The sequence below is a fragment of the Pongo abelii genome, chromosome X (assembly GCF_028885655.2).
Source record: "Pongo abelii isolate AG06213 chromosome X, NHGRI_mPonAbe1-v2.0_pri, whole genome shotgun sequence".
NCBI lineage: Eukaryota > Metazoa > Chordata > Mammalia > Primates > Hominidae > Pongo > Pongo abelii.
In genome coordinates this window covers 83,064,482-83,087,422 of record NC_072008.2, presented here as the reverse complement: position 1 = coordinate 83,087,422, position 22,941 = coordinate 83,064,482, and the positions used below count along the sequence as shown (strand labels likewise).

General features: G+C 41.9%; 1 protein-coding gene across 1 annotated transcript; it reads right to left on the bottom strand.

Moving 5' to 3' along the window:
- Nucleotides 1–38: 38 nt before the first annotated feature.
- On the bottom strand, nucleotides 39–22,288 carry PGK1 (phosphoglycerate kinase 1). The gene is given in 11 exon segments (NM_001133654.1): nucleotides 39–519; nucleotides 886–984; nucleotides 1,258–1,435; nucleotides 2,943–3,122; nucleotides 3,372–3,486; nucleotides 8,279–8,398; nucleotides 9,033–9,136; nucleotides 12,296–12,440; nucleotides 12,556–12,711; nucleotides 16,545–16,595; nucleotides 22,075–22,288. Coding segments are annotated over 11 exon segments (1,254 nt in total). The 5' UTR covers nucleotides 22,140–22,288; the 3' UTR covers nucleotides 39–478.
- Between the last annotated feature and the right edge of the window lie 653 nt (nucleotides 22,289–22,941).

Sequence of the window (22,941 nt, the reverse complement as noted above, 5' to 3'; positions counted from 1 at the left end):
TCTCACCCTTCCTAACAAAGTATGACAGGAAAAAAAAATCACCGTTTCAATGGACACTTTTATTGTTTACTTAATGGATCATCAATTTTGTCTCCCTACCTACAAATGGAATTTCATCTTGTTTCCATGCCGAGTAGTGAAACAGTGACAAAGCTAATCACAACCTACATCAAAAGAGAACTAAGTTAACACAGCTCACTTTCTTTTTAACAGGCAAAATATAAATATATGCACTCTAGAATGCACAATGGTTTAGTCACTAAGAAATTCAAATGGGATCTTGAAGAATGTAGGCAAATCCAGGGTGCAGTAAAGATGAGCTGAGATGCTGTGCAACTGTTTAAGGGTTCCTGGCACTGCATATCTTGGCCACTAGCTGAATCTTGACATGGAAGGTTTTAGCTAATGCCAAGTGGAGATGCAGAAAATGCTAAGTTGACTTAGGGGCTGTGCACAGGAACTAAAAGGCAGGAAAGTACTAAATATTGCTGAGAGCATCCACCCCAGGAAGGACTTTACCTGTTTTTGAGAGAGCACACATACATAGACAGCATTACTATAGGGCCCCAGTAAGCCAGATTTCTCCCACTTTATCTTCCCAATAACATGCCAGCTCTTTTTTAGGATATATGGCCAGGAGTTGGCCAACTTTTACATTGTGGATTCCAGGTCTACTAGACCATAACTCTCAGAACAAGTTTCTATCTGTCCCTCCCCACCTCAGTGGATGCCAGGAGCTTTATCTGAAGTTCCTCTGTACTGCCCAGCTAGTAATGACTGCTAATGACAACACTACCTAGTAACTTTCTCCACTCCTTTCTACCCACCTCTCACTGCACAGTCCCACCCTTCTCCCAAACAAGCCAAAAAACAGAAGACCCTCACCTTCCAGGAGCTCCAAACTGGCACCACCCCCAGTGCTCACATGGCTGACTTTATCCTCCGTGTTCCATTTGGCACAGCAAGTGGCAGTGTCTCCACCACCTGTTGAATGAAAGCCAGGTAAAAAGGGAAAAGAGAGAAAAGAAAAAAAAAGGGATTGGCACCAAAACTGTAAGGCAGTGTGCTCCCCAACCCAAAAGGTAGCTTATAAACCCCCAACTCTATCTTACCAAGAGGCTCCTCTGTAAATTATCTACCTGTTTACCTCTTAAGATTTACCCGGAATAAAAAGACACAGAAGTTCTCCATTCCACCTTCCTCTGATCAGAATTCTGCCAGCTTATATGGGTATTAGCTTTGTATAGGACCGCTTACCTATGATGGTGATGCAGCCCCTAGAAGTGGCTTTCACCACCTCATCCATGAGAGCTTTGGTTCCCTGGGCAAAAGCTTCCCATTCAAATACCCCCACAGGACCATTCCACACAATCTGCTTAGCCCGAGTGACAGCCTCAGCATACTTCTTGCTGCTTTCAGGACCACAGTCCAAGCCCTGAGGGGTAGAGGTGAAAGAGAAGATGAGCTATCAAGAAAAGCTACTTAAACACCACCTCCACCAAGACCAGAACTCAGGGCTGCACACCAAAGTTTCTTCTAGAACCAAATAGTACCCTTCAGTCTTTAAAATTATAAACCTGTTCATGGCCTTTGTACTCAAAAATTCTACTGTATGGAAGATCAAGTCTAAAGGAAAACCTCAAAAGTTATTTAATAAAGACATTCTTAGCCACACTATTTATGTTAGTGAAAACTAGATCAATAGTTCTCAACCAGGGTCAGTTTTGCCCCCCTTCACAATAGATAGGCATGTGGCAATGTCTAGAGATATTATTGTTGTTGCAACTTGGGAGGGTGCTACTGGCATCTAGTGGCCAAGGATGCTTTAAACAACCTTACAATTCAACAGTCCCCCACAAAACAACAGATGTCAATAGTGTTGGGAATGACAGTGAACTATATCAGTAGTACTCAAACTTTGCCATGCGTGAGAATCACCAAGAGGGCTTATTCAAACACAGACTATTTGGCCCCACCCCCAGTTCCTGATTCAGTAGGTCTGGGGTGGGGCCCAAGAACTTGCATTTTTAACAAGTTCCAAAAATGATACTGACACTGCTGGTCTTAGGAACACACTTTGAGAAACACTGAACTAAATAATACGTGAATGCCTGAAAAGAAAAATAAGCAAACTAGCATGTAAAAACATGATACAATTTTACACAGCAATCAAAATGATATTTGGAGCACCCTAAAATCAACTATATTAGTCTTTAATATACACTTACATTTCTCCATGCTTGTAATCAGTATATTTTTTTCATATGAGAAAGTTTTCTTATATAGCTTTCTAGATAGCAACATAATCCAAAACAACCCAAACCATGAAAGTACATGACACTATCTCCAGCACGCAGTAAGTACTTAATACACATTAAACAGATGAAGAAAAAACAGAAAAAACTAAAAATGGGCCGGGCACAGTGGCTCACGCCTGTAATCCCAGCACTCTGGGAGGCCAAAGCGGGTGGATCACGAGGTCAAGAGATCGAGATCATCCTGACCAACATGGTGAAACCCCGTCTCTATGAAAAATACAAAAATTAGCTGGGCATGGTGGTGCACACCTGTAGTCCCAGCTACTGGGGAGGGTTAGGCAAGAGAATCACTTGAACCTGGAAGGCAGAGGTTGCAGTGAGCCAAGATCGTGCCACTGCACTCCAGCCTGTCACTGACACAGTGAGACTCTGTCTGAAAAAAACAACAACAACAACAACAACAACAAAAGGTTTTGCAACACATTACTGCATTACTGAAGGCCAGTAATCCAACAGCACTGCTTTTCTCCCATGGAGAGGAACTCACTGCAACATGCAGAGCCCTCTCTGACAGATCTCCTATAGAGATTGTTTTAAAATGCTTGTTGATTGGCTCAATCAATGAATAAATGATACCACAGAGTTTCTGTTTACTCACACTACCAACCCACTCAAGTGACTCACCATCCAGCCAGCAGGTATGCCAGAAGCCACAGTGGCTTGGCCAGTCTTGGCATTCTCATCAAACTTGTCAGCAGTGACAAAGTCAACAGGCAAGGTAATCTTCACACCATTCTTCTCAGCTTTGGACATTAGGTCTTTGACAATCTTGGCTCCCTCTTCATCAAACAGAGAAGTGCCAATCTACATAGGGGAGCCAAAATGATGGAGGTCAGCATCTATACTAAGAACAAGACTGCCTCACAAAGCAGACAGGAACCAGACACAATACAATATAAAGGAACAATGCAAAGACAAAAGAAAGACTTGCCAAAATAAATAAAAATGGGAATTTTCAGGGCTTATGTCAAAAGACTGTTTTCTTTTTACATGTATACAACCTGCTATTATCATGGAGAGCAATTTCACATCCACTTGGCATTGGTTTCCTACCTCCATGTTGTTGAGCACCTTAAGGAAGGTAAAAGCCATTCCACCACCAATAATCATCTCATTGACTTTGTCCAGCATATTATTGATGAGCTGGATCTTGTCTGCAACTTTAGCTCTAGAAGAGAAAGCAAGAATCATCACTTAAAGAAGAATGGACTAGAGAAGTGATATTACATAGAACCTGAGTTTCTATTTCAAGGCACAGGAACAGAGAAAGTCTCAAAGTGACAAAAGTACCGCCTAACTTTGCCCTATGTTTCTCCAACCCAAAAACTCAATCATTTCTAAGAAATCCTTTTAAGGTATGGCTCCAGACATCAGTATACCTTTTTAAAAATTCCTCACCCCACTTACCATCAGTACATTTTTTTTTTTAATTCTACCTAGAAGCTGACGGACAACAGATTTAAATCCATATGCTTTTTTTAAGCAGGGCTCAGAAGACCTACTCTTGTCTAAGGAAACTATGGGTTCCAAATCTATTTTGCACATTCCCCAACACACACACACACACACGCACACACACAAATTCAGAGCATCAAGATTGCTAATTGTATCTAAGCACGATTGCTAATTGTGGAATCCCGGAGCCACTCAGAATTATCCTAACCTTAGAGCAGGGATCGGACTGTATACTAAATAAATATATACTGAACAAAAATATATATTCCTAAAGTCATACCCTATGCTCAGTTGCTGGGACATTTTTTTTCTCTCTCTTTTCAACACAAAGTCTCACTCTGTTGCCGAGGCTGGAGTGCAGTGGTACAATCACAGCTCACTGTAACCTGGAACTCCCAGGCTCAAGCAATCCTCTTGCCTCAGCCTCTCAAGTAGCTGCGACCACAGGCATACAACACTACCCCTGGATAATTTTTCTTTTTAAATTTTTTTGTAGAGACAAGGTCTCACTATGTTGCCCTGGCTAGTCTCAAACTCCTAAGCTCAAGTGATCCTCCTGCCTTGGCCTTCCAAAGCACTAGGGTTACATGCCTAAGCCACCATGCCCAGCCTGGGACATTTTCTTTATGGCATTTATTTTTGTTGGATCACCCAATTCAACACATTTACTAGGCACCTACTCTGTGCCAAGCACTATTCTAGGTCTTTGAGAAACATCAGACGGCAAAGGCAACAGAAAGATCCCTACCCTTTGGGAGCTTATTTTCTAGTAGACGGAAATAAGATAAATACACATGTATCTTTCATCTCCCTATGAGACAAAAAAGATCCAAACTAAAGAGAAACAAAGTAATAGCTTGCCTTCCATAAACATTCCCATATAACTAAATCCCACTTACATGGACAAATCACCTTGCGTCTGTTTCCTTCTTCATTCAATAAACAAGATAATGCCTATCCGGTGAGAAACCCTATGCTAGGATTTGTGAAAAGGAGATATGAAACAACAGTGATGTGGGTCAACAGATGGCAAGAAACTATTTACTATTTATTTCAGTTGTAAAGATTGGCTACCACCAAGGGTAAAGATAGATTGTTTTAAATACACACACACACACACACACACAAAGGGAAGAAAGCAGTTAGAAAGGAGTTCAATTTCTTCTAAAGAATAGCTTACAGCTCAAATGCCTGTTTGTTCAACAAATCAACAGAATGAAAGTAATAAATAGGGGATTATTACAAGAGATACCTAACAGCCAAAGGCAACGCATGGACTTCATTTGAATCCTTATTCGAACAAACCAACTGTAAAAAGACACTTCTGAGATGATCAAGAATATCTGAATACAGATTGGGTATTAGATGATAGTAACGAAACTGCTAAATTTGTTAGGTATAATATGGTGATTATTTAAAAGAAATCTTCTTATCAGTTACAAGATGTATACAGGAGTATTACAGGTTGAGTATCCCTAATCCAAAAATCTGAAATCCTCCAAGATCAAAACTGTTTGAGCTCAAAGGAAATATCATTGGAACATTTCAGACTTCATATTTTCAGATTAGGATGATCAACTGATAAGTACCATGCAAATATTCCAAAATCCAAAAATAAATCTGAAATCCAAAACATTTATGGTCCCAAGCATTTCAGATAAAAGATACTCAACCTATGTAAGTGAAAGTATATGATGTCCAAGGCTAACTTAAAAACATTCCTGACAGCAGGGCACAAGCTCACGCCTGTAATCTCAACACTTTGGGAGACCAAGGCAGGCAGATCGCCTGAGCCCAGGAGTTCGAGACCAGCCTGGGCAACACAGTGAGACCCTGTCTCTACAAAAAAATTCAAAAATTAGCCAGGCATGGTGATGCATGCCTGTAGTACCAGCTACTCGGGAGGCTGAGGTGGGAGGATTGCTTGAGCCTGGAAGGTCAAAGCTGCAGTGAGCTGTGATCATGCTACTGCACTTCAGCCTGGGCAGCAGAGTGAGACCCTGTATCAGAAAAAAAAATATATCTATATATATATAGATCTAGATCTATCTATATAGACATATCTATAGACATATCTATATAGATCTAGATCTATATATATAAATATGTCTATATATCTAAATACATATATCTATATATCTAAAATATCTATAGATCTATATCTATATATCTAAAATATCTATATATAGATCTATATATCTAAAATATCTATAGATCTATATCTAGATATCTAAAATATCTAGATATAGATCTATATCTATATGTCTAAAATATCTAGATATAGATTTATATATATAGATCTATATCTATATATATACACACACACACACATATATATATATACACATATTTATTTCACTTGTATTCACATTGTCAGGAATATATACGTGTGTGTGTGTGTGTGTGTGTGTGTACATTCCTGACAAAACAGAGTTAGGACATAAAAGAAACAAGATTAGCAAAAATGTCAATTAATTGTTGAAACAGGGTAATGGATACCTGGGAGTTTACTATATACTGTTCTCTCAACTTCTGTACATATGAGTGTTTCTTACAATAAATTTTGTTTAATAAAATATAAAAGTTCTCCCAAAAACTGTTAATGGCCTAGGGAAACTACACTGCAAGAAAGGTGGCAAAAAAATCTCACATACAATTCCCCATAACAGCTATTTCAGTCTGAACCTAAAAACCTAACCATAAGGTGGCACTAGGTGGCACTCACTCCCATATTCCAGGTCTACAGAAAGTTGGAAAACAAAGCCCAGGAATAGATACCGTTTTCCAAGAACAAGACACAACAACCTGTATCTACCTGAGTTATTTTTAAGACTCTGAAACTGGGCTCATAAAGCCTGGAGAGCAACTGTATTAGCCCATTTTCACAATGCTATAAAGGACTACCTGAGACTTGGTAATTTATAAAGAAAGGTTTAATTGACTCACAGTTCCGCATGGCTGGAGAGGCCTCAGGAAATTCACAATCGTGGTGGAAGGCAAAGGGGAAGCAAGTCACATCTTACATGGTGGAAGAGAGAGGCGAGCGAGGGTGGAACTGCCAAACAACACTATCACAAGAACAGTATGGGGGAAACCACCCCCATGATCCAATCACCAGGTCCCTCCCACAACATGTGGGGATTATAATTCGAGATGAGATTTGGGTGGAGACACAGAGCCAAACAGTATAAGCAACTATGCTACCTGAAATTGACACCCAACTCCAGAGTCAATTTTCATCAGGAAATAGTATGTTCACTCCCCTGGGGGAAAAAAAACCTTGCTCATAGAAGGGTAATGGGCCTCCAGCCATAAAGAGACTGCTACCTAGATCACCACACCAAGTCACAGGAAATTGTCTTATCTAAGCAGTGCTGGCTCTCTCACCTAAAACTTATCACCTAAAATTTATCCTCCTCTCAACCCTCAATTCTGAAATTTCTATTTTTAACTAAGCCATTGGAAAATCATCATCTACTTGCTGCCTTTCCCTATAGGAGAAAAGATAAAATAGGTATGTAATCTGGAGAAATGAGGTCTAAATTACATATTAAACACATACGAAGAGGTTTTTATAGTTATACCCTGCCAGGTTATATGTATGTAAAAGGCTCAAGCACTTCAAAATTGCTAAATGAGCACCTATGGTGGATCTTTCCCATTCTTCCCTGCAGAGCCATCTTCTATCCTTCTCTACCCTGTTGCATCACAGGAGGAGGACCTGCATGGACTACATCAAGGAGCTTTCTTGCACTCTGGCTTCCATTTGGGTTTCAGCCAAATTGAGGGTGGGAGGGGGTGCAGCAGCAGGAGACTGAAAGGAGATCAGAATATTTATTGCCCTGGCTCCCCCTCTCTACCAATCTTGTGTCCTTTGACCAAAGGCTACAGTTCCCATCAGATAGCTCTCTCCACACCAACTTTCCTCTCTGAATTCTGATAACCATTCCCCTCCCTTTGTCCCTTCAGGCATAGAGATGGTGATGCCTGTTGGTAGCCCCAAATTACTGTACTGTCCCTTTGTGGTCTCCCTGAAGCCTACCCACACCTCTGTATGTAGTTCGTTCGTTCGTTCGTTCATTCATTCATTCATTTATTTTGAAACGGTCTTGCTCTGTCACCCAGGCTGGAGTGCAGTGACGTGATCACAGTGCACTGCAGCCTCTACCTCCCAGGCTCAAGTGATCCTCCCACCTCAGCCTCTCTGGTAGCTGGGACCACAGGTGCATACCACCACCGCCCAGCTAATTTTTTTTGTAGACATGGGATCTCACTTTGTTGTCTGGGCCCATCTCAAACTCCTGGGCTCAAGCAATATTCCTGCCTGGGCCCTCCCAAAGTGCTGGGATTACAGGTGTGAGCCACCATGTCCAGCCTGTAGTTCCTTTATTAAATTCTCCTCAGTTACCCAGTGTGACTGAGCTATATGACAATAAACCACCCAAGTTATGGCCTACTACCAGGCAAACAATACTTAAAGCATGATCTTAAAGAGTTCTTCATACCCGCCCAGGATGGCCAGGAAGGGTCGCTCTGGGCTCTCCAAGGCCTTTGCAAAGTAGTTCAGCTCCTTCTTCATCAAAAACCCACCAGCCTTCTGTGGCAGATTGACTCCTACCATGGAGCTAGAAAAGATCAAAGACATTCAAATTCTAGCCAATCCCTATCATTCCTCCTAGTCCTAGAGGCCAGCTCCTTATCACTAAAATATTTCTACTTCTGGACTGCAAGAAATCATGGTTTTCATCCCTACATTGCAACAAAAAACACTTAGGTACAAGATAAGATTTTTAACTAATACTGCAAGGTCAAGGGGAAAGAGTAAAAAAGTAATGAACTTAGGTAGAATTTAAGATACCCAGTTAACACTCTTCAGCAGGCCAAAGGGCAAATCACAGTAAGTAATTGGCCGGTTGATGATAACAGAAGAGGATTCCTCAATTTGCTTCCTACTGACAACACGAGAGTCTGATCTTGTAACGTTCATAAAAGGATAACTCTGTACAAAATATCTATGGTGAGAAAGAGCAACCTCTTCCTGAAACTCCACAAAAAGCCCTACAATTACCAACATTTTTTTACCTTTATTTCCTCTTTGGATGAGAGCTACTCAACAAGAGCCATAGTGGCAGTTCCAATTAGAGAAGCTGAAAGGGTTACAGTATAATACAAAACTCTCCAAAAACCACCCAGAGCTTGGGCTACTCAAGTAAATAGGAATACTGTTCTCAGTGTGGTAGTCTACGAGGTTCTTGGTACCTGTGGGCTCTGTGAGCAGTGCCAAAAGCATCATTGACGTAGACATCCCCTAGCTTGGAAAGTGAAGCTCGGAAAGCTTCTATTTTGGCTGGCTCGGCTTTAACCTATAGAGAAAAACAAAAACAGAAAATGTGATGGCTCCAAAGACAACTATAAAAGCATTTCATACACCAAGAGTCCTCTTGAACATCTCTAAAGACCCTGAGTAGGTGGGACAGCGATTTTTTAGAACCAGCAGTAGGATGTGTTCTTTCTTCCAAATATTCCAGGTACTTTGGTCATTTCTGCATGTTTCTGCTCTCCCTTAACTTCCCTCAAATTGCAAACCTAACATTCCTGAACGATGGCTTTACCTCTAATCACATGAAGTTAACCACACCCCACTAGCCTCTCCCCAGCCTTCAGCTCATGGTTCTGATTATCCTTCCCTCTCCTTGACTTAGTTCCTCATTTTAAACATTCTCCTTGTGATAGTATCATACTTGACTCAAGCTGCTGGCTACCAAGGCCTTTCTGCGAAGTGGAAGGGGCTCTCACACATATTCCTCATAAAAGCAACAAGGGCAAGCTGGGACAGAGAAGGCAGATGGAAACATGACAACAGAAAAGAACCTCAGAAACACTTCACATTGACAAAGAGGTATTTTATGACCTTCTCTGGAAGCCAGGCATCTGAGAAAACAAGAGATATACTTCTACAAAAAGAGAGGAAGAAAATGTAGAAGTTAAACATAGAGCTTTAAAATGTCAGCTTGCCATCAAGGGATACCCCAAAGGTGACAGAAAGCAACATGGGAGGATAAGCAAAACAGACAGTCTCTGGCAGGAGATTAAGCAAAGAGGCACAGGAAGCAAGCCAGATGAAAGGGGACAGGACACAGAAGAGTACATAGCACAAAGCAGATGTTCATTTCAAGTCACTGCCCACTCCTATGCTCCTATGTATCAAGGAGGTGAACGGGACTGCCATAAAAAATGGGGCTTTTCCCTAAAGACCCAAAGAATTGCAGAGGCACTAATGCTAAAAATTGAAGATTGTGGCGCTCCCATAACCTCTCTAGAATAGAATAACATCTGCCACTAGTGACTGGAAGATGACACATGTAGTAATGATAACAATGCTGAAATGTAAGGAGACCTGAGTTCTATGTCCAGCTCTGACACTAATTCACTGTGTCACCTTTGGGAAGTTGCTCTGAAATTTTCCCTTCTATCAAAAAGGCATAATAACCCCTCCATTTAAGAACTATTTAAGGAGGCCGGGGCAGTAGCTCACACCTATAATCCCAACACTTTGGGAGGCCAACATGGGAGGATCACTTATGCCCAGGAGTTCGAGATGAGCCTGGGCAACATAGCAAGACCCCATCTTTACCAGAAAAAAAAAAAAAAAAGTAAAAGTCAGTTGGGCATGGTGGTATGTGCCTGTAGTCGTAGCTCCCTGCAAGGATGAGGCAGGAGGATCACTTCAGCCCACAAGTTTGAGGCTGCAATGAGTTATGATCATGCCACTGCACTCCACCATGGGCAACAGAACAAGACCCTGTCTCTTTAAAAAGATATTTAAGGAAAAACAGGGTAAATCGAAAGCTCTTCATGAAAAAAGGTGCCATGGAAATAAACAATATCAATCAGAACTCATTTCTCATTTACTGATCTGCAAATAACTAGAAGAAAGAGAAGGCCCTTAAAAGATCAATGTGGGCACTTTGGATAAAGGGAAAATGTTTATGTCCTCATGTCCTCACTTTGTTTTTGTGGTTTTTTTGAGACAGTCTTGCTCTGTTGCCCAGGCTGGAATGCAGTGGTGCAAACTTGGCTCACTGCAACCTCCACATCCTGGGTTCAAGCAATTCTCCTGCCTCACCCTCCCCAGTAGCTGGGATTACAGGCACTTGCCACCATGCCCGACTTTTTTGTATTTTTAGTAGAAACAGGGTTTCACCATGTTGGCCAGGCTGGTCTCAAACTCCTGACCTCGTGATCCACCCACCTCGGCCTCCCAAAGTGCTGGGATTACAGGCATGAGGCACCTCACCCAGCCTCACTGTTTTTTTAATCCATTTTGAACTTGGGACTGACTCCTGAAATTTCAGGTATTAAAAGCCATTAGATAGTGAATGTCAAGTCGATTAACTAAAAAAGTCATAGACTACATAGTCAGCTCATCATTTCCTAAATAAAAAGTTTTGCTTCAATTTGCCCTTTGCCTCCTGCCACTTCTAAGTCCCAGAGTTCATGCATCATGAGTTCCAGTTTAAAAGGACACCAAATTTTAGGTCAGCATTTGACTCCTAATACTGTAGCAAGACCACGCCAAAAGCAGGATAAGGCAAGACCAGCACCTTTGGTGCTAAAAAAAGAAACTGCTTGAAAGCAGGCACTCCCAATGACCTTAATAAATTTGAGAAGCCAAAGGAGACTGAGACACTAGACTCAGAGCATCTTGTTCTCCGAGATACTAAAGACCAGAATAGTGGAAAGTACTAAAAAATACCTTCAGCTTCCTTTCTAGCCAATGGGCAAATTCAAAATCATCTGCAAAGAGCCAGTTTTATCACTGAATATTTGAATTCTGGTTGTCAGTTCACAGTAATCTGTTTGGTGAGTTAGCTATGGCTGCTTTTGCACAACACTGACAGAGAGGAGTAGTTCCAACAGAGACTATATGCAGATGGCAGTGACTGCACAACACAGAAAGCCTAACAGAAAGCCTAAAATATTAACTATCTGGCCATTTATAGAAAAAGTTTGCTGATCGAATGGGCTGAGCTCTAAAGACCACCAACAGCACCACTGCCTCTAACTTTAATCATACAATTGCCTTTCAGAAACTTAAGTTTTTGAGACTTAGTTTCTTTATGAAATAAGGTGATACCTGTACCTCTATCTTAAAGAGAGATTTAAAGGAACATACTTTACACGTCTTAAGAAAATGCCTTAAATCCAAGGTGACATCATGACCATCATATTCACTGAATACTCTTCCACCACAAAGGTGTTCACATATTTTTCAAACATATTTAAACACCACCTGAACATGAAGGAGGGCTTCTGGGATGCTGCTAATATTCTACTCCTTGAGCCGGGTGATGGTTACACAAGTGTGTTTACTTTGAGATAACCCATCAAGCTGTGTCAGCATTGTATACTTCAATAAAAGGTGTCTAAGTCAAAATAAATGAGCTTTCTCTATTCTTCAACCACAGTCTCTTACAGACTCAGGCCCTCACTCCCAATAATGTCAAAATCACAGGTCCTACCTTGTTCCCAGAAGCATCTTTTCCCTTCCCTTCTTCCTCCACATGAAAGCGGAGGTTCTCCAGCAGGATGACAGACCCAGCAGCTGGGTTGGCACAGGCTTTCTCCACTTCTGGGCCTACACAGTCCTTCAAGAACAGAACATCCCTGAGAAGAGAAGAGATGAAGACACTTGAGCAGTCTGAAAGTTAAAAACCAGTAACAACGTGCTTGACAACTTCCCCCGCCACAAAGTCTACCAGCACCAGAGCCTGGCACTTACTTGCCCAGCAGAGATTTGAGTTCTACAGCAACTGGCTCTAAGGAGTACTTGTCAGGCATAGGGACACCATCAGGCCGGCCTAGGTGGCTCATAAGGACTACTGACTTGGCTCCATTGTCCAAGCAGAATTTGATGCTTGGGACAGCAGCCTTAATCCTGCAACCAAAGAGAGACAACAAACAGAACGAAGTTACTCCTAGAAATTAGTGGGAACTAGTTTATTGATAACCTCATAAAGCATAAAGCTCCTTTTCTTCTCCAAGTTCCTTCAAATCTACTATCAGTAATTCAATGGTGGTCCTTAGGGGAAGAAGTTAAATGCAATGCCAACCCTCCACCTAGGATTGTACAATCTCATTATGTATCTGCCCCTTTCACAGACAAGAGTTAACACAGCAGGCCTGAGGCTACTATCTACAGAAGGACCTGTCTGTAAGATTGGATCCTGGCTGGTATCTGGGAACTTGGCTTTCAAAGTTAACTGATAAGACCAACAAGGGCTATTCGCTCTTCCTAGACTCTCTATACAAACATGGTGATTTATGCTGAACACCTGCCCCACTCTAGAAGTCTAGAATTTTTTTTTTCCTTTTTTTTTTTTTTTTTTTTGAGACAGGGTCTCACTCTGTCACCCAGCAAGCTGGAGTGGAGAGGCACAATCTCGGCTCACTGCAGCTTCAACCTCCCCAGGGGCTTAGGTGATCTTCCCACCTCAGCCTCCCAAGTAGCTGGAACTACAGGAATGTACCACCATGCCCAGCTAATTTTTGTATTTTTTGTAGGGGTTTTGCCATGTTGTCCAGGCTGGTCTTGAACTCCTGGGCTCGAGTTATCTGTGGGCCTCAGCCTCCCAAACTGCTGGGAATACAGGCGTGAGCCACCACACCCAGCAAAAGTTTGGAATTTTGGTAGTTGCTAGGCAGAGGATACCTATGTGACCAGTTCCCAATAAAAATCTTGGGATCTGAGTCTCTAGCATGCTTCTCCAGGCAGCGACATTGCAGACAATTACTGCATTTTTCACTGTTGAAGAAAGGAAAACACTTGATGTGTCCCCTCACGGGAAACTGGAAGCCCATGGATTTCTCTAGACTCCCCCATGTCTTTTCCTCTTCCTAATCTTGTCATGCATTCTTTCACTGTAATAAACTTTAGCCATGAGAACAGCTCTGAGTCCTAGCAAATCATCCTGAGATATGTGGGTGGTCTTGGGGACCCCTGAAAACACTCTTCTTATATGACTATGGAAAATAGATAAAATTCTCAAATATTGAAACCATCAAAGGAAATTTGGGGAAAAATCAAAAACATGTAGTAACTTTTCTGCACCTATTAGTAGATCCTAAGTCACTTTTTTATGTAGGAAAAAATAATTGCACTGTCTAGAGCTTGGTTTCCATAATGTATCACATTTATTACATTATAAATTAATCAAAAAATTAACTCCCTTTAAACATTTAAAAGTTTTGTTATAAACCTGCTACTAACTTGCCATTTTGCCAGTTTATAAGAAATTAAAATTGATCAAGAAAAGCATTTATTTATTCACCAAATATTTACTGAATGCTTCTTTTGTGCCAGGCATCATTCCAGGTTCTGAGAATGAAACAGAAAACTCTTAAAAAGTCTCTGTTCTCATGGAAGTGAAATTCTAATGGAGAGAGACAATAAACATGTATGTGTGTGTGCGTACATGTAATATATCAGATGGTGAGATACAGAAAAAAACAAACCATTGTTCCCCATTTTTGTCCCCCTACTTTTGAGGACAAAAATGACCGGGGAACAATGGTAGAGGAGATTTTTAGATAGGATGGCCAGGGACAGTCTGATAAGATGACATCTGAGCAAAGAATGGAATGATTTAAAAAGTTATATTTTTAAAATATGCTATTAATATTTAGCAGATATAAGAACTCATTTATATCAAATTTAAAAATCTGTATCAGGTACAAAGTTTGTGCAATGGAACCAATTAGTTTTCAGGACTATCCCTTATCAGCAAGTTTTATTATTTCTAATGTTTCATTTTGTTAACTCCATGGATTTCCGGAAATGAAAAGATTTCCAAACATGTTTCTTTACTCTTAAAATACCTTGATAGGCATATTTCCAATCGTTTCTGTGTGTTGCACAATAATGAAGATCAAGAGGGATCAGACCTGCCTTATACAAAGACCCTGCCACTATGGTACAGCAGGGATGTGCTTGGCAAAATGACAGGCTCTATTCTGGGACCAATACCTGAAAATGTTCTGGGTCTAGACCTGCACAGTCCATTACAACAGTCATTTAGTCATGTGTGTCTGTTGAGTACTAGATATATAACTAGATCAAATTGAGATGTGCTGTCAGTATAAAAACACATGCCAGATCTTGAAGACTTAGTACCAAAAAAGTTAAATGTCCCTTTAATTTAATTAACACAATTTGGCTCACATTGTATTTCTATTAGATACCACTGGTCTAGATCATTGGAAAGCACCTTGCCAACACAAACCCTTCATTTAAAATTTAAAATAGGCCGAGCACAGTGACTCACGCCTGTATTCCCAGCACTTTGGGAGGCCAAGGTGGGCGGGGTCCAGGAGCTCAAGGCCAGCCTGGGCAAAAGGGCAAAACACTGTCTCTACAAAAAAAATATGAAAAAGTAGCCAGGTGTGGTGGCTCACGCCTATGGTCTCAGCTCCCTGGGAGGCTGAGATGGGAGGATCGCTTGAGCCCAGGAGGCAGAAATTGCAGTGAGCCAAGATCGTGCCACTGCACTCCAGCCTGGGCGACAGAATGAGGCCGTCTCAAAAAAAAAAAAAAAAAAAAAAAAAAAAATTAAATAAAAACCTTCTTGATGGATACCCCATTTAACCTGATGTGATTATGTATTGCATGCTTGTATCAAAATATCTCATGTAACCCATATATATATAAAATCTACAAAAATTAAAAATTAAAAAAATTAAAAAGAAAGTAAAGACAAAAATAAAGACCTTTTACAACCTAGTTAAAAGCAAGAGCAGTACTCTCACTTAAAATTTGTTTCTGAATCTAGGATCCAAGACATTGGAGCAGCTAAACTGACTGAAAATGTACTTCTGAAGTCCTTCCTGTTTGTTTTTTTGGAAGCAAAAACAAATGAAAATTCTCAAAAATTGACTTTATCTGAGTCACATGGAATGGGGGCTTGTAAAACTACACGTAACCTTAGTAACTACTGGTACTTTTAAAATCCTTCTCTTACATAGTTCTTCATTTTGCAAGAGAAGCCAAGTAACCCTAAACTTTTATATTCTTTTTGTGTGTTTTATAGAGATGGTGTCTTACTATGTTGGCCAGGCTGTTCTCGAACTACTGGCCTCAAGCAATCCTCCTGCCTCGGCCTTCCAAAATGCTGGGATTACAGATGTGAGCCACCACACCCAGCCAACTTTTATATTCTTTAAAAATGAATAACTCTGCCAGGTGTGGGGGCTCACATCTGTGGTCCCAGCACTTTAGGAAGCCAAGCAGGAGGAGCACTTGAGTCCAGGAGTTTGAGAACAGCCTAGGCAACATAGCGAGACCCCATCTCTACAAAAAAATTTTTTTTTAATTTAACCAGGTGCAGTGGTGTGCACCTGTTGTCCCAGCTACTCGGGAAGCTGAGGCCAGAGGACTGCTTGAGCCCAGAAGGTTAAGGCTGCAGTGAACCGTGATCACACCACTACACTCCAGTCTGGGTGACAGAGTGAGATCCTATCTCAAAAAAAGAAAATGAACTCCAAATTCTTCTAATTTTCAAAAAATAAGGGGAGGAGAATCACTTTCTTAAGATTTTGCTTATGTTTGTATATTCTCATAAATAAGAAAGCAGATCAGATAGTGGGTTGATAGAAAGCCAAAATCATTTGTTCTAAGTTGCTACAGTTCCATAATACAATATGAAAGGAAAAACATTTCATCCTATGTACCTACACACATCTTAAACCCAGCCCAAGGCTTAGCAGGGACCTTACCTCTGGTTGTTTGTTATCTGGTTGTTCTTCATAGGAACATTGAAGTCGACTCTAAAAAAGAAAGATTCAAGACCATGATCAACTTACTGTTCCATCAAAGATTAGGAGATGCACTTTTAATGAACCAGTTAAATAAGTCGGAAATTCAAATCTCATCTTAAAAATAATCAATGGCATTAAAAGTCAAAATAGTGGTCAGTCACGGGGAGGATGGCAGGAGTGGTGACTGGGATAAGGACACCAGAGGCTTTGGGGTTCTGGTAATATTCTATCTCTTAACCTCAGTGATCATACAAATGTGCTCATTTTGTGGTAATTCTTTGAACTTGTGATTTGTGCCCTTTTAGGTATGTCTTTAAAAAGAATTAAAAAAAAAAAAAACCTAACTTAAATCACAGGAACTAGCTCTGAAGATCTGGGAAGCTAAAGCCAGTTCCACCTAAAAAGATATCTGTCTGGGCCTGGCATGATAGTATCTGGGTAGCAGCTGGAGGAGTGAGGAATAATAAGGAATGCATCTTGACCCTAATTCCCTTGATACTATTTCTGGGTCCTCGTGAAACTAACATGACTAGAGAAAAAAATTAAAATAAAAATAAAACACACTAAGAGAAAATCATTCTTTTTGGAGAAAGCCTGGGGCCTTAAGACTAGGGGTCCTTCAAGCAATACACACAACATAAGACAGCCTCTTTCAAAAAGCCTGAGAAGAGAGAGTGGGACATGTGCCCCAGCCCACCTGACAAACAGGCAAATTAGAAGGGAAGTAATCAAGACGACACAAGAAAATAATATACTGCAGTCTCTCTTACCCAACAGATTACTGTGTTATCATTCTTAAGAACCAATTATTCTGAACTCCTTGGAACCTCAGCCTACTTCAATGTGAATGAAAACAATAATGTACGGCAGCTATTTTTAAGGTTTAAGAGTTGTGCCTGCCATGATCATTTTTAAGTGATTTTTTTCTCATCGGGATGACAGTATCTACCTCGTAGTTATTGAGAGAATTAAGTCAGCCAGCAATTTGTAAAGTGCTTAGAAGTGTACCTGACACACAGTAAGTGCCGTAAAAGTGTTAGTTGTTGTTACATGTTTCTCCAGAATGTAATTCTGTGATTTGACACGTAAATCAACCACTACTAAAAACAGCTAGCATCACTTGCAAAGGGACTACAGTGAAGTATGACCTAATCAAGAAGACTGCTGCTATCCTTGATTATAAGCCTCCATCTTTTTCCTCTGCCTTTTTATATACCCCTTCCTCTCTAAGGCTAAGGCAATTACAAACTCCTACAGACATACTGAGAAGACCACCAATTTCTTATATCCACTAAGCCTGAACTCCAATCTACCTCACTGAAGAACAGCCTTTCCAAAGGTAGGCTGGGGAAAAATAATTCTATATTAAAACATGTTTTAAAGTCTTCAAAATTAAAGGCAGTAAGCCTCTGATGAAAGAAATACACTCTACTTTGTTTCAGGCCACTTGATTCTCTGTCTTCTTTAAATATCCTGAACAAGGAGCCTGCCAGCCTTAAAGTACATTCCAAAGAAGAGAGAATATCCCATTACCATGGGTTATTTTCCCCCATGCAACCTCCCAGAAGGCCTATGCTCAAAAGGACTAATGGCACAAGGATGAGCACAAGCCACTTCTTGCAGTGCTACTCTCTACCCCCAACCCTTACAGGGACGAATATCTTTGGGCAGAGACACCTAAGAAACTGTCTCATCTATCCAAGCTGCCATGCTGTCAGCTTACTAATGAATTAGACTTGATTTATACTCTCTCCTCAAGGCCCTCTGGATTACCTCCCCTCATCTCCTACACTCACACAACAGCTCTGCTTTTAGCTTCTCCTCTGAGGACTCCAACACAGCAACTGCTCTTGCCTACAGATTCTACTTGTTCCATTTTACATAAAATATGCACAATTTTCTTTTTTTTTTTTTTTTTTTTTCGTTTCCTTATAACACTCCTGTGCTTTGCTTCAGGCACAAAGTCAGTTATTACTACATATCCATCAGAACGAAGAATAACTAAAATAGCTGGTAATGAAGCAGAGAAACTGATTACTCACATACTGCTGGTAGAAATGTGAAATGCTGCGGCCACCTTGGAAAACAGTCTGGGGATATCTTAAAAGGATGTGGCCCAGCAATTCCACTCCTACGTGTTTACCCATGAAAAATGACAGCATATGTCCATACCAAGACTTGTATACAAATGTTCACAGCAGCTTTATTTGTAATAGCCCCAAATCAGAAACAACCCTAATACCCTTCAATGATAGTTAAACAAACTATGATACATCCATACCATGGAATACTACTCAGCAATACACAGGTATGAACTTTTGATACATGTGACGATGTGGATAAATTTTGAGGACATTACGCTAAGTGAAAAAAGTTAATCCCAAAAGGTTATATACCATGTGATTCTATCTGTATAGTATTTTTGAAGTGACAAAATTTTAGAAACAGTGGACAGATCAGTAGTTACCAGGAGTCAGGAAGGGAGGTGGGTATTATAAAGGGGTAGCATGAAGGAGATCTTGGTGGTGACTGAATAGTTCTGTATCTTGATTGTGGTGGTGGTTACACAAATCAATGCATGTAATAAAATGGTATAGAACCATACATACTTTATACCAAAGTCAATTTCCTACTTTTGATATTATTCTATAATTAGGTAAGATGCCTCCATTGGGGGAAAATGGGTTGAACACAACACCTAACTTTGTAACCTCCCATGAATCTTTAATTATTTCAAAATAAAACATTAAAAAATATACTGATTTAGCTGGAATAAGAATATCAAGTCTCTATCACCTGAAATCTCAGGTCCCAGGTCCAGTTCCATTAAAAACTCTCAAAGGAACCACGTCCATCAATGCTTCACTGCCCCAAATGGAAAACTGGGATATTGTGGGTGTCTTAGTGACTTTTTCTCTGCTCTCAATTTTTTCCTGTTTCTCTTCCCACTACATCAAAGCAGTTTCTCTACAAGTTACAACAAGTTGGAGAAAACCAGCGAGGTTTAAAAAAACAGGCAGGAGCAAGCAAAAAGGAAGTGCTTTACAAGCAGGCAAAGGATGACTGGCAACCTATGAGAGAAAGGAAGGAAATTACCACAAAAATAAGCAGAAGTGTATTCAAAGAGACTGTAAAGTCAACTGGGGAGTCCTAAAAAACTAAGATGAAACCTGGTAATTAACAAGTCAGAGGTTTCTGGCTATCCCATGTTCCCTCAACAAATCAATTTTCCTTGGCAATCCAAACCAGTGGACCAGAAGAGTCAGCAAATACCAGAGTTCACTTCTGCAGGACAAAGACGACAAATGCGGCAGCCACTACTCAGGAAGCCCCATTCCGGAAACACCGCCAGCAACCACCACGTTGAAACAAAAAGGAATTGAGCTGACACGACATGGCTGCCTAGGCACCTCCAAAAAAGTAGACCTACAACGTGACTCTCTGTTCAAAAGAAATACATTAATAATCAGGGAACGATGTAACTTCCTGTCCTCAGCCTAAATAAGTAGAAGGTATCCAGATTACGGGAGAAAAGTTCTATTTCAACGTATCCTTGGTCATTGTCTCGTATATTCGGAGGATCTAGTTGATAGCCAAGGAGACCCAAATTCTACTCCTAGCTCTGCCACCAACTTGGTAGTTCAGTAACCCTGAACAGGTCATTTTCCATCAGCAAAACAGGACTAGCCAATCATTTCAAGGCTATGGGTTAGTGTGTGCTAAATGAAACTTTATTAGGTCCAGAGGGAGAAAAGTTAAGCAGCTCCTCCAATCCCACCCCCAGCTAGCTTCCTCAAGCCAGTTTCCCTAGAGAGAGGAAATAAAGCCCAAGACTGCAATTATAGGAAGGTTATCAGCATGATGTCCCACTCCTTGTCTTTTAGTTGGTCCATGCATCTGGAAGAATCAGCCTCGAACACAGGGGAGATGCAAGGAACTAATTAAAACCTAAAAGCTAGTTGCATGCCAATGTCCACCTGTCCTGTTTTTTTTACAGGGTCTATCCCCTTTTTTTTAGAATTGTATGAGGGCCAGAAAGGGCACTCCTCTAGTACTAACATGGCTGTGATTCCTACTTTGTCCAGATTACAAAGGCCTATGTCATTTGGGGAAATGTGGAAACCAGGTATTTTTCACGGACATAAATTATTGGGTTCTTCTATCTCCATAGCAGGGCAGAAGTTACCTGCAAAGTAATATTGACCAAAGTGAAATTAGAGAGAAGGGGAGAGCTACATGTACTTTTAGGATACCCATACAGTTCCCTAACTCAAACGTGTCCTCATATGTTTAAAGTTAGAGTAAAGGGAGATCTCCTACTGACTTATGTGTCTGTTAATATCCAACACAAGCCCTCATTTGAACCAGCCCAAATTGGAAAAGGGGCCAGATTACACCAGCCACATGCCTACCTATCAATCAACCACTTCCCAAAAAGGTCAAGGTTGCAAAATGCTATCAACAGAAACCTTTATGACCCCTCAAAAACACCACTCTTGGATCCTGTTAAGGTATATAAACAGTCAAGTCCATCAGTTACATACCGACTCATCCTCCTGCACCTTGCTCCTGGCATGCACAAATATACCACACGTGACAAAAAGAATAAATGTAAAAGCTCCCCACTATATCAACAATTCTGGCAGATAAGAAAGAAACCGTGTTGGCAAGTGACCAGAGATCCAGATGCGCAGAGTAAGAGACCCAAAGTGCACAAGGAACCTTCTTCCCCCACTTTTAAAATTCTACTTTTCTAGCCACACGTGGGGATGAGGTTGGAGGCCAGCAAGTATGAGGAGCCACACCCTGCTCTACCATTACCTAGTATGTCACAATCCTGATGCAAATCCTGTGCCCAAGAGTCCAACGATACCACGCTGCAGGGCAGCAGAGGCCTGTTACATAAGCTCTGCAGGGCCTCCTCCGGTGCGCCCCGCCCTACCCTCCCACCCCAATTCTTTAGTGGCGGGGGGCGGGGGGGTCTACTCCTGAACAGTTAAATCAACATCCTCTTGGAAAAATATCCTTTTGTGCAGGGACCTGTGAGATGTGGGCCGTTTCTCATTTGGCTGCGACGGTCTAGGAGCGTGGGGGAAGGGAAATTAACAAAATGACCTTTCAAGGTCCCTTCCTTGAAGCCTAGAGATTTGCAGGATAAGCATTAAGTCCCATCTAGCCGACTGGGGGCTGGAGGCAACGGAACCGCATTTCACCAATAGGAAAAAGGACAAAATGAGTCCCAGCGGCAATCTCGGCCCTTCCTCAGTGGGATCCATCCCCGAAGGGTGACTTCGGCTGCTTCCTGGGCTGGGGAAAATGCGGCTAGAAACCACCAAACCCGTGAACAGCCTCGCCCTCCAAGCCTAGGACCCCTGGGACCCACCCAAAAGCTAAAAGCAACTTAGAGCAGACGAGAGAACAAGTCGGCTCCGGCCAAAGAGGTTTGCGACAGAGCACAGAGAGCACGCGGGCAAACGTGCAGAATTACCTCATAACGACCCGCTTCCCTTTAACGTCCAGCTTGTCCAGCGTCAGCTTGTTAGAAAGCGACATTTTGGAAATACAGCTGGGGAGAAAGGTCGGTGATTCGGTCAACGAGGGAGCCGGCAGCCGACGTGCGCTCCGGAGGCTTGCAGAATGCCGAACAGAGCGCGGGCAGGAACAGGAGCCACACTGCCGCCCCACACCCCGCCTCCCGCACCGCCCCTTCCCGGCCGCTGCTCCCGGCGCGCCCTGCTGAGCAGCGGCTATTGGCCACAGCCCATCGCGGTCGGCGCGCTGCCATTGCTCCCTGGCGCTGTCCGTCTGCGAGGGTACTAGTGAGACGTGCGGCTTCCGTTTGTCACGTCCGGCACGCCGCGAACCGCAAGGAACCTTCCCGACTTAGGGGCGGAGCGGGAAGCGTCGCCGGGGGCCCCGCAAGTGTAGCGGCGAAGATCCAGGTGGCGCTGCGAACGGACCGGAAGAATGTGCTAGACCCAAGGTCGGCGCCGCTGCGTTTCCCGGAACCACGCCCAGAGCAGCCGCAGCCGTGCGCAAGCCCAGGACTGCGTTGGAAAAGGCGCCACCCCAACCCCGTGGAATTCGAGGCTGCCCTACCAGGATCAATGCAAATGCCACCTCCTTTTGGAAAGTCCTGGTTTCCTAGCTCCCTTCATGGAATTGTGCTTCTTAAGGCTTACTTAATAATAGAGACCTCTCAGAAGTTGGAAAAGGCCGAGGTCCACTCTGGCCCCCATCTTTTTTAAAATAAAAAATGTAATGTAATTTTTCTGGTTATGGCATGATTGATGCTAATGGCAAACATGTGGCATTTTTCATATATTAACCAACGCTCACAAAACGCAGAAGTGAC